General features: G+C 46.6%; 1 protein-coding gene across 5 annotated transcripts in view; it reads right to left on the bottom strand.

The window, feature by feature from the left end:
• The window catches only part of afap1l2 (actin filament associated protein 1-like 2), a 267,324-nt gene that overhangs the window by 32,190 nt on the left and 222,575 nt on the right, over positions 1 to 12,559 (bottom strand). For all 5 annotated transcript variants that reach the window (XM_059947906.1, XM_059947907.1, XM_059947908.1 and 2 more), the window contains 2 exons: positions 9,206 to 9,295; positions 5,829 to 5,919 (listed from right to left, as the gene is read on the bottom strand). In XM_059947906.1, coding sequence (XP_059803889.1) covers positions 5,829 to 5,919; positions 9,206 to 9,295 — 181 coding nt within the window. The remainder of the gene's footprint in view (positions 1 to 5,828; positions 5,920 to 9,205; positions 9,296 to 12,559) is intronic.

Below are 12,559 nucleotides of genomic sequence, written 5' to 3' on the forward strand. Positions count from 1 at the left end.
CTCACATGAGTGGCAGGAGTACCTCAGCCCACAAACTGTCCTGGCTGATCATATGGATCTCGGAGCTGGAGTGAAAACAAGTTATCATTAATCCTGAAGGACTGACTGAGAAGAAAAGCTGTTGTGGATTTAACCTGCATTTGGGAGTGGGGCCTTTTTCAACATTGATGGCACCGTTGTAAATGCAGTGGAACGGCTTACCCGGAAGTTCCCAGATCTACACATTTCTCTTTTCTCACTTAATTATGTATGAACAAAGATCACTTAACAATATGGCCTTGTGTTTCTAATTGGCTACTTCATTGTAGAATTTCTAAACAATGTCAGTACACAGATAGTGATTTGAAGTTCAAAGGCACTGTGTGTCTGATCAGAGTGCTTCACAGTTCCTTTGATACTTTTTTTAACTAGTCTGCACATTCCTATAACACTGAAGTAACACCATTGTTTTGAAAATTAAAAAAAAGTTTCCACCAAAATTGCTCATTTCGGAAACTGTGGGAAGAAATTTAACACAGGTTGGGAAAAAGAGACGAGGGTAATACCAGCTCAAAACACAGAAAGCATCAGTTTTGAACCAGTCAATGCCACCCTACACCTTCAGTATCAGAGGCTATGATCTGTGGTCTCTGATGTGAGAGTGTTCTAAAGGCTTGTTTCAACCTGATCTCGATGAACAACTAAAACTCTCTATTAATTTTATTTTTATTCTTTCTCTTGCCAAGTAATACGCATGTGTATGAAAGCGAAAGGTCCAAAGATTTTCCTTCAAGTTGGATTGGCAAAATGTCTGTGAATTTCCACAGGCTGGAATATATGGGGACACTAAACCAAGATCGAACATAATTAGCAGCACTGGTGTGATAATGAAATACTAAGTCAAACAGTTAGTGTCTGGAATGCATGGCCTGAAAGGATGGTGGAAGCAAATCTAATAATATTTTTTCAAAGGGGATTGAATAAAAAATTGAAAACAAAAGATTTGCAGTCAATATGCAAACAGTAATAAAGGTGACTAATTGGATAACTCTTTCAAACATTTGGCATATCACAACTGGCTGAATCATCTCTTTGAGCTTATACAAACTCTTATATGTCTCAATCACATTAGGAATTATTTCAACATGTAATTCTACTGATGGGAAGAATGCAACAATACTGAGCCTATATTAAATATTACCCTCTTTTCATTGCTACTATCAGAAAGATAGTAAACTCAACAATTCAAAAACAACTTCTTCCCCTTTACCATTCGATTTCTGAATGGACTTTGAACTCATGAACAATTTTTATTATTATGTATTGCAATATACTGCTGCTGCAAAACAACAAATTTCACAGCCTATGTCAGCGAGATTAAACCTGATTCTAATTCTGAATATTTGTACTCAGGGTGGATCCTGAACATGCATTAAGGAAAGATGATGAGTTACATCTGACCTCTAATGAAAGGATTGCACCAGGGCCTGTTAGTAGCTCCTAACCTTTGCATAAACCAGGCAGAAACTTCAACCAGCAACAAATCAGTAAAGTAAATTCTCCCTGAGAATTATTGGTGTTAGATGTTTCATTGTTCACATTGTATTTAGATAAAGAATTACTTAGTGGATGATTCACAATACACTGGACAGGTCTGAGATCACAGCTATGAATTTGACCCTATACATGCTGGGCATTTGACTTCCTGCCTAATGGTTATGAGAAGTTCCTAGATCTGGTATGAAGACCTAGGGTCAGGTTTTCAGGAGAAGGAAATCAGTGATTGCTTACTCACTATGACACACGAGGAGACTGTTCAGTACCTCAGATCTATGCTCTACGCCAGCTGTAACATCCCTTCAATTTTTTTTTTACAGCAGCATGGACCAGCCATTGCTCTGAGTAGGAATTTTTTTTTTCCACAGCCTAAGAACTATGCAGAACTTTTAAGTGTTTTTGTTTGGAATATGCATACTGTAAATATTTAGAATGGAAATTGAAACATCACATACTTTTGATTTTATTTATTAAATAAAGGGTATAATGAAATGTGGTACAACAAAGAAGATCTTTCACATTTTGTAAACTTTTTCTATCTGCCTCCAATTCTACCTGCACGGCAACAAAGGGTATGTGCATGGGAGCATTGCAGTTACTGTGCAGCTGTGCAGCTTAAAGGGAATAATGCCAGCTACCTGCAGACTAATCTTACTGTTCTCATTATCCCTTTTCCTTTTTGCTCCATAAACTTGCAACTTATTCTCTCTGACACGTCTGTGTCATTCACGATCCCAACTTATCCTTTCACATATTCTCTTTGATTCTTTTGGCAGATGCCTACATGGAGGGGCTGTTCCCAAAAGCCAATTAACCAACTGGCAGGTGTTTGAAATGCAGGAGTAAAAGGGAGAATATGAGTTAAACCCATGTAGATTAAAAGTACTTGCAAACTCCACTCAGAGAGCACCCATGCTCAGGAATGAACCTGAGTTGCTGCAGCTGTGTGGTAGCAGTACTGGTTGCTGCAGAATGCAGTTGCTGGAGTATTTCTGAGACAAGCATTTCCTGTGATCAGGACTAAAATCTCTCATTGAGCTCGCTTCCCATATTGTATCTGACAAACATCAGTTCACACCCCTCCCCCAGAGACAGAGATAAAGGCATCCTCATAAATAGACCTGAACTTCCTCCTGCCTCAGATCTGTCAGATGGTCCATTTATCTACCATTCTCTATCCATCATACACTATCTCTATTTCCATATCTCTTTCTCTATATCTATTTCACCCTCCTCTATCTTTCTTCCTGTCTGTCTCTCTTTCTATCTCTCCAACTATCTACTTTTCTCTATCTCTCTCCCCATCTATCTTTCTATTTGTCTATCTAGCTATTTACCTACTTATTTATCTTTCTTTCAGTCCATTCCCAAATTTTCCCTCCTTCTTGCTCTCTCATTATGCCTACCCAACTTTCTATGGTTTGGGGCTTTGAAGTGGGACTGCCAATGTAAAAGCCTATGGGAGTTCGTGTGGGGGAGTCCAGCTAAAGGAGCCCTGAAGTTAAATCCGCGGGAAACATATTCTTCTGAGTTTTCTCGCTTCCCTCACCCTCTAATTTCTGATTAATCTCATCTACAGGGTCAAATCCAAAGACTGAGTTGGTGGATGCGAGGAACTACAAGTATGTAAATTGGGGTACTGCCTTGTTGAACACCTCATCTCTATCCACATAAAGTGGAATTTCTCAGTGGCAAACCACTTCAATTCCTATCCCCATTCCTATTCTGACATGTTGGACCATAGCCTGCTCTACTGCCACAATGAGCCCACTCCCAGGTTGGAGGAGCAACACTTCATTTGCTACCAGGGTAGCCTCCAACTTGATGGTATGAACATCAATTTCTCAAACTTCTGATAATTTTCCCCTTCCCCCTTCCTTTTCTTCAATTCCCTACTCTGGCCTCTTACCTCTTCTCCTCACCTGTCTAACACCTCCCCTTGATGCCTCTCCTCCTTTCCTTTCTTCCATTGTCCACTCTCCTCTCCTATCAGATTCCTGCCTCGCCAACCCTTTACTATTCCCACCCACCTGGCTTCATTTATCACCTTTTAGCCTGTCCTCCTTCCCCTCCCCTCACCTTCTTATTCTGGCTTCTTCTCACTTCCTTTCCAGTCCTGAAGAAGGGTCTCAGCCCAAAACGTCAACTGTTTAATCATTTCCCCAGATGCCGCCTGACCTGCTGCATTTTATATGTGCTGCTCTGAAGTTCGAGCACCTGCAGGATCTCTTGTGTTTAAGATGTGAAGCTCATGCAACCCCAGCTGGGCTGAAACTCCACAGCAATGTTCTTCCTAGAGTCACAGAAACATTGACATCTAAGAGCAGAAGAAAGCTATTCAACCCAACACATTCATGTATTTCAACCGATTCAAACTCCACAGCTCTTACTCTGTAAGCCAACATTCTAAACATGAAGAGCATTTCCATCTTTGTTGTTATTTCAGGCGGTGATGGTGGAATAAGTTTCCCTCAATTCTCTCTTTTTTAAATGAGCTTAAATCTATACCCACCATTTCCATTCTTGACCTTTGCCTAAAGTAGGGGATCTCAACCTTTTTTATGCCATGGACCAAAACCATTTAGCAAAGGGTCCATAGATCCCAGGTTCGGAACCCCTGCGCTTTTTTAAACTCACTAATGATTTTTCATGATGTTACAACCTGATTTGTTGAACAAGGATTAACCAAAGAAATTGCTGAGGCCCTGTCAGAAATTTCTGTCTTCTTTAGTCATGAGTAAGGACCTGGAAGATTAGAGAGCGGCTAATGCTTTTGAAGGACTGCAAGGACAAGCCAGGGATCTACACGCCTTACATCAAATGTGGGAATGTTTCTGGAGATTTTAAGAATGGATCTATCTATCTTCTATTTGAAGAAGTGACCAACAGCAACTCCTTGCTCTAGACACTTCGGTCAGCGGAAGCATCTCTCTGCATCTATTGTTCCAAATTCCAGAAAAAGAATAGATACATCATAGAACCTAGATCAGTGCACCACAGGAACAGGGAACTCAACCCATTATGTGTGTGTTAACCAAGATCCCAAATTGAAGTAATCCCTTCTGCCTGTACAAGGTCTGTATCTCCCCATTCCTGTTCATGGCTGTTCATGTGCCTCTCTAAATGTCTCCTTAAACTTCACACAGGCAGCGAGGTTGGAGGACACCTGCACAGTGTTTTATCCTCACCAGTTGGCCTTGATAGTGCGGGGTCAAAAGAAGAAAAAGTTGGAATGGGAGAACAATAATGGGTCAAAGTGGAAGCCAGCAGTGATATAGACATTATATTGCACATAGAATCTGAAGTATCAAATGTTTAGTTTCTGGTTATATTATGCTAAACTTTGTCATGCCAAATTAAATGAAATAAAACTTGCCTTGGGGAAGAATAGATATTATCTACAGTTGGAGAATAGCCAATGGGTCACATGACCTCTCCTGTGCTGACAACTGGTGTGAGAAGGACATGAACTTTTGTTGTATCTTATTAAATTGTGATCCAACATAATTCCAGACATAACAGACTGCAGATGCTGTAATCTGAAGCAACAAAAAATCTGCTGGAAGAACTCAGCAGGCCGAGCAGCATCTGTGGTGGGGGCAGGGAAGAAAGTGTGGAAATTTTGGGGTAAAACCCTGTGTCAGGACTGGTGTAGGGTTCTGATGAGAAACATCAACAATTCTTTTCCCTTCATAGATGATCCTCAACCCACTGAGTTCCTCCAGCAGATTGTTTGTTGATCCAATAGAATTAATTGTATCTGGTCATTTAATTAATAAACATCAGTACGTAGAATTATCTTAGCAGGGCAAAAGTGAGGCTTTGGCGGAAGGAAAAGCTGAGTGCAGTGATTACATCTGTCACAGATGTAATCAAATCTCCTTCCATTTAAATTAATAGGGCATCAGGATAATGCTGTGGCTTGCACAATGCTTTACAATACCAGCGATCTGGGTACAATTCATGCTGCTGCCTGTAAGGAGTTTGTATGTTCTCCTCATAACTGTGTGGGTCTCCTCTGGGTGCTCTGGTTTCCACCCGCGGGTTAATTGGTCATTGTAAATTGTCCTGTGACTAGGGTTAAACAGGAGATTTCTTGGTACAACTCGAAGGGCCGGAAGGGCATAGACCACTCTGCATCCCAATAAATAAAGAAATGGCTTCCATTACTGAAGCAGGATGAAATGTACACTGGGTCTTTCACTGTGCTCATTGGGCTAAAATTTTCCTTCTGTGCAATACAAACAAAAATAAACCACGTTAATTCATTGGACAAGAAAATCGGGTCGTACCATCCTTGCTGTCATTAACTTCATGGACAGATCCACCGTCAGTACTGTTCCCACTCTCCGATGCCCCTGAGTACCGTTCGGTAGAATCCAGCTGAAATGAAGCACAGGGCACAAGTCCAATGTTATGTTTGTAAGTGGTAATGAAACACATCTACGTAACAGAGCCCTGACAAGTATTTACAGTGCTGTGCAAATATATAGCTAGGGTGCCTAAGACTTTTGCACAGTACTGTATTTGTCAACGTAGAGCGAAGGGAGAGTTTGTGAATACGGCGGGAGCAAAGTTTGTTTGGAATGGTGAGGGTGGAGCGCCACGGCAAGGGTATGGGGCAGGTGGCAGAGAAGGAGTGCTGGTGGGGTAACGGTGGGGAGTGGGGGTGGAGTCGGTACAGACACACCCAGCCCTGAGACACCAGGCAAGGTTATTAACAACTGGTTTATTAATCATTACAGAATGTCTCTCTGGTGCTTCCTACTCCTTTCCCCTTTTGCCAAACAGTGCCCAAGACTTTTTTTCTACAGAAGTACCATGGAGAGCATTTTAACTGGCTGCATCACGGTCTGGTATGGGGGCGGGGGGCACTACACAGGATCAAATTTAGCTATAGAGACTTGTAAACTGCTTAGTCAGCTCCATCATGGGCACTAGCCTCCACAGCATCAGGATGTCTTCAAGGTACAATGCCTCAAAACGGTGGCATCCATCATTAAGAATCCTCATCACTCAGGACATGCTATTTTCTCATTGCTACCATCAGGAAGGAGGTACAGGAGCATGAAGACACACACTCAGTGATTCAGGAACAACTTCTTCCCCTCTGCCATCTTGGTCTAAATGGACATTGAAGCCATGAACACTACCTTACTACTTCTTAATTTTTTTGCAGTACTTAATTAATTTAACTGTTTAATATATATACATATATACTGTTTTGTGTGCGTTCCTCTGGTGCCTGTGGGTCACCCCTCGGCCCCAATCCCGCAAAGCACAGATACATAAATTACGTCCAGTTTCCATGCTAAACAGTTCTATGACAAGTCTGTTCTTTCTATATCAGTTAAAGTCAAGTTTTTGTTTCTAGCTTTGTAGGCATGAAGGAACATTGGGGAAGTGTGAATCGACTCTGTCAATAGAATTCTTTATGTTTCAGTAAAATTCATTAAAATCCTCTCATTCATTTAAAATTGGGGGAGTATATTTCCAGTTTTCAATCAGAAGACAAACAGAAGTGCCAGGAGTTAATTTTAGTGAAGCTTCTCTGAAATCCCTCCAGAATAATTATATCTTTAATCATCTTTCCCAAAATAAAGAGATCATCATTATATTTCAGGTATGCTTTCACTAAGGTCCCCAACAGTTGCAACAGTACATGTCCACTTTTGTAGCCCAATTTGATTTGCAATAAGGACCAATATTCCATTTGCTTTTCTAAACACAAAGTACTCAAAGTAAATTTATTATCAAAGTACATATATACTACCCCGAGCTACATTTTCTTGCAGGCATTCACAGTAAATACAAAGAAACACAATAGAATCAATGAAAAACTGCACTCAACAATATGGACAAACAAGCAATGTGAAAAAGACAACAAATTGTGCAAACACAAACAATAAATATAGAGAACATGAGTTGTAGGGTTCTTGAAAATGAGTCCACAGTGTGTCGAATCAATTCAGTGATGAGGTGAGTGAAGTTATCCCCTCTGGTTCAAGGCCCTGATGGTTGAGGGGTAAAAACTGTTCCTGAACCTGGGGGTGTGAGACCGAAGGTTCCAGTACCTGCTTTATCAGGCAGCAGCGAGAAGTGAGCATAGTCTGGGTGGTGGCTGGTCACTGATAATGGATGCTGCTTTCCTGCGACAATATATCAAGTTTATATCATCTGGTACGCTAGGGACACTCCCATTCATATAGAATACTGTTCAAATGTCTTTGACACATATATATAGCTAGGGTGTCAAAGACTTTTTCATAGTACTGTGGCAATTTTATGTATTGCATTGTACTGCTGCCACACAAAAAAAATCTCAAGACATATGTGAGTGATGATAAACCTGATTCTGATATGGGTTTCTATTTGTGGACTGAGAGTGGGAAAGGGGAATCATGGTTGGGGAAAGGGAAGGGAGGGGGTGGGAGTGAGAAGCACCAGAAAGACATTCTGTAATGATCAATAAACCAATTGTTAATGACCTTGCCCGGTGTCTCAGAGCTGGGTGTGTCTGTACCTGCACCACCTCCCACCTCTGGCACTCCTTCTCTGCCCCCTGTCCCACATCCCTCACATACAGCTCCACCCTCACCAGTCCCAACATCCTTTGCTCCTGCCTGATTTACAAACTTGCTCTCCGCTCCACATTGACAATGCAGTACTGTGCTGAAGTCTCAAGCACCCTAGCTATATATATATGTGCTGTTTACATGCGTAGATAATCTCACATGTACTCACATTATATATCATATTTTTGCTCACTCTTTTTCAATTTGCCTTTCCACTAAATCATTCGTGCAAACTATAAAACATTGATCTCCATGCATCTGTGCAGTCTGACAACAATCTATTTATTCCTACTCTCTGCTTTCTGTCAGTCTCAGCCAAGCCTCTGTCCACAATAATGAACACAGCAGCACAGTAGCTTAATGGTTAGCACAACACTTTACAGCACAGGCAACCCTGGATTAATTCCCACTGCATGGCCTTTCTCCACTGCTCTGGTTTCCTCCCACATTCCAAAAGTGCACCAGTTAGTAGATTATTTGTTTATTGTAAATGAGGCCAGGTTTAAACAGGGGGGCTGTTGGGCAGTGTGGCTCAAAAGGTCCGAATGGCCTATTGCACACTGTATCTCAATAAATAAATAACCTTCAAGGCTGCCAGTCATAGTGTTGTGAAATAAAGCCCTTTGTAAATCCAAATGCACCGGGTTCCCAGTGTTATTCCTGCCAGGTACACCCTCAGTCCACTGAGGTTGTCTAACAGTATTTCCTTTTCATAAAACCATGTTGACCCTGCCTTAGTTCATCAAGAGTTTCTATGTGTCCCAGACTATCTGACAAGAGACGTCAGGTTAATCTGTCAGGTTAATTGGCTTACTTTTTTACTTTCTTGAATAGTAGTTTAGCATCTGATGGAATCTTTTCTGAATCGATAGAATTTGGAAGATCACAATGCAAAGATCTATTTTTTCTAATGATAGTGATTGTTTTTAAGTGTCTCTCTTCTTTTCACACATGGTTCCATATTGTGTATCTTTAGTATCTCCTTTGAGGAAATCCATTTCGCGTATGTGTGGCAACTACAGACCTCCGCTGAGGCCGGGTAAATAAGGACAAAGCAGATTAAACCTAACTGCATTCAGATAGCAATGACTCACCCTTTGGCCATGACTGCGGGAACACTCCACGGATACAAGATTTCCATCAGGAAAAGTTTCACCTTGAATGTTGCTGATTTCTTGAATCACCTAAAAAGTAGGGAGGAAACACAGAAGTTCTGTAACTTTTAATTTATTTTTTAATTTGTTGAGATACAGTGTGGAATAGGCCTCTTCAGCCCCTCAAGACCTGCTGCCCCAGTAAACACCCTGTACTCCAGCCCCTCGAGACCAGCTGCCCAGCAAACCCCCTGTACTTCAGCCCCTCGAGACTTGCTGCCCAGTAAACCCCCTGTACTCCAGCCCCTCGAGACCTGCTGCCCCAGTAAACCCCCTGTAGTCCAGCCCCTCGAGACCAGCTGCCCAGCAAACCCCCTGTACTTCAGCCCCTCGAGACCTGCTGCCCAGTAAACCCCCTGTACTCCAGCCCCTCGACCTGCTGCCCCAGTAAACCCCCTGTACTCCAGCCCCTCGAGACCAGCTGCCCAGCAAACCACCTGTACTCCAGCCCTCGAGACCTGCTGCCCCAGTAAACCCCCTGTACTCCAGCCCCTCGACCTGCTGCTCCAGTAAACCCCCTGTACTCCAGCCCTCGAGACCAGCTGCCCAGTAAACCCCCTGTAATCCAGCCCCTCGAGACCAGCTGCCCAGCAAACCTCGTGTACCAGCCCCTCGAGACCTGCTGCCCAGTAAACCCCCTGTACTCCAACCCCTCGAGACCAGCTGCCCAGTAAACCCCCTGTACTCCAGCCCCTCGACCTGCTGCCCCAGTAAACCCCCTGTACTCCAGCCCTCGAGACCTGCTGCCCCAGTAAACCTCCCATACTCCAGCCCCTCGAGACCAGCTGCCCAGTAAACCCAGTGTACTCTAGCCCCTCAACCTGCTGCCCCAGTAAACCCCCTGTACTCTAGCCCCTCGAGACCAGCTGCCCAGCAAACCCCCTTGTACTCCAGCTCTCGAGACCTGCTGCCACAGTAAACCCCCTGTACTCCAGCCCCTCGACCTGCTGCCCAGTAAACCCCCTGTACTCCAGCCCCTCGACCTGCTGCCCCAGTAAACCCCCTGTACTCCAGCCTCTCGAGACCAGCTGCCCAGCAAACCCCCTGTACTCCAGCCCTCGAGACCTGCTGCCCCAGTAAACCCCCTGTACTCCAGCCCCTCGACCTGCTGCTCCAGTAAACCCCCTGTACTCCAGCCCTGAGACCAGCTGCCCAGTAAACCCCCTGTACTCCAGCCCTCGAGACCTGCTGCCCCAGTAAACCCCCTGTAATCCAGCCCCTCGAGACCAGCTGCCCAGCAAACCCCGTGTACCATCCCCTCGAGACCTGCTGCCCAGTAAACCCCCTGTACTCCAACCCCTCGAGACCAGCTGCCCAGTAAACCCCCTGTACTCTAGCCCCTCAACCTGCTGCCCCAGTAAACCCCCTGTACTCCAGCCCCTCGACCTGCTGCCCCAGTAAACCCCCTGTACTCCAGCCCTCGAGACCTGCTGCCCCAGTAAACCTCCCATACTCCAGCCCCTCGAGACCAGCTGCCCAGCAAACCCCCTTGTACTCCAGCTCTCGAGACCTGCTGCCACAGTAAACCCCCTGTACTCCAGCCCCTCGACCTGCTGCCCCAGTAAACCCACTGTACTCGAGACCAGCTGCCCAGTAAACCCCCTGTACTCCAGCCCCTCGAGACCAGCTGCCCAGCAAACCCCCTGTACTCCAGCCCTCGAGACCTGCTGCCCCAGTAAACCTCCCATACTCCAGCCCCTCGAGACCTGCTGCCCAGCAAACCCCCTGTACTCCAGCCCCTCGAGACCTGCTGCCCAGCAAACCCCCTGTACTCCAGCCCCTCCAGACCTGCTGCCCCAGTAAACGTACTTCAGCCCCTCGAGACCAGCTGCCCAGCAAACCCCCTGTACTTCAGCCCCTCGAGACCAGCTGCCCAGCAAACCCCCTGTACTTCAGCCCCTCCAGACCTGCTGCCCAGTAAACCCCCTGTACTCCAGCCCCTCGACCTGCTGCCCAGCAAACCCCCTGTACTTCAGCCCCTCGAGACCAGCTGCCCAGCAAACCCCCTGTACTCCAGCCCCTCAACCTGCTGCCCCAGTAAACCCCCTGTACTCCAGCCCCTCGAGACCAGCTGCCCAGTAAACCCCCTGTATTCAGCCTCTCGAGACCAGCTGCCCAGTAAACCCCCTGTACTTCAGCCCCTCAAGACCTGCTGCCTAGCAAACCCCCTGTACTCCAGCCCCTCGACCTGCTGCCCAGCAAACCCCCTGTACTCCAGCCCCTCGAGACCAGCTGCGCAGCAAACCCCCTGTACTCCAGCCCCTCGAGACCAGCTGCTCAGTAAACCCCCTGTACTTCAGCCCCTCGAGACCAGCTGCCCAGTAAACCCCCTGTACTCCAGCCCCTCGAGACCAGCTGCCCAGTAAACCCCCTGTACTCCAGCCCCTCCAGACCTGTTGCCCAGTAAACCCCCTGTACTCCAGCCCCTCGACCTGCTGCCCAGCAAACCCCATGTACTTCAGCCCCTCGAGACCAGCTGCCCAGCAAACCTCCTGTACTCCAGTCCCTCGACCTGCTGCCCCAGTAAACCCCCTGTACTCCAGGCCCTCGAGACCAGCTGCCCAGTAAACCCCCTGTACTTCAGCCCCTCGAGACCTGCTGCCCAGCAAACACCGCTCCCCGTACTACAGCCCCTCGAGAGCAGCTGCCCAGTAAACCCCCTGTACTCCAGCCCCTCGAGACCAGCTGCCCAGTAAACCCCCTGTACTCCAGCCCCTCGAGACCAGCTGCCCAGTAAACCTCCCGTACTCCAGCCCCTCGCCAGCTGCCCAGTAAACCCCCTGTACTCCAACTCCTCGAGACCAGCTGCCCAGTAAACCCCCTGTACTCCAGCACCTCAAGACCAGCTGCCCAGTAAACCCCCTGTACTCCAGCCCCTCGACCTGCTGCCCAGCAAACCCCCTGTACTCCAGCCCCTCGACCTGCTGCCCCAGTAAACCCCCTGTACTCCAGCCCCTCGACCTGCTGCCCCAGTAAACCCCCTGTACTCCAGCACCACGACCTGCTGCCCCAGTAAACCCCCTGTACTCCAGCCCCTCGGGACCAGCTGCCCAGCAAACCCCCTGTACTCCAGAAGACCAGCTGCCCAGCAAACCCCCTGTACTCCAGCCCCTCACGACCAGCTGCCCAGCAAACCCCCTGTACTCCAGCCCCTCGAGACCTGCTGCCCAGCAAACCCCCTGTACTCCAGCCCCTCGACCTGCTGCCCCAGTAAACCCCCTGTACTCCAGCCCTTCGACCTGCTGCCCCAGTAAACCCCCTGTACTCCAGTCCCTCGAGACCAGCTGCCCAGTA

Source organism: Hypanus sabinus, chromosome 22 (genome assembly GCF_030144855.1).
Source record: "Hypanus sabinus isolate sHypSab1 chromosome 22, sHypSab1.hap1, whole genome shotgun sequence".
NCBI lineage: Eukaryota > Metazoa > Chordata > Chondrichthyes > Myliobatiformes > Dasyatidae > Hypanus > Hypanus sabinus.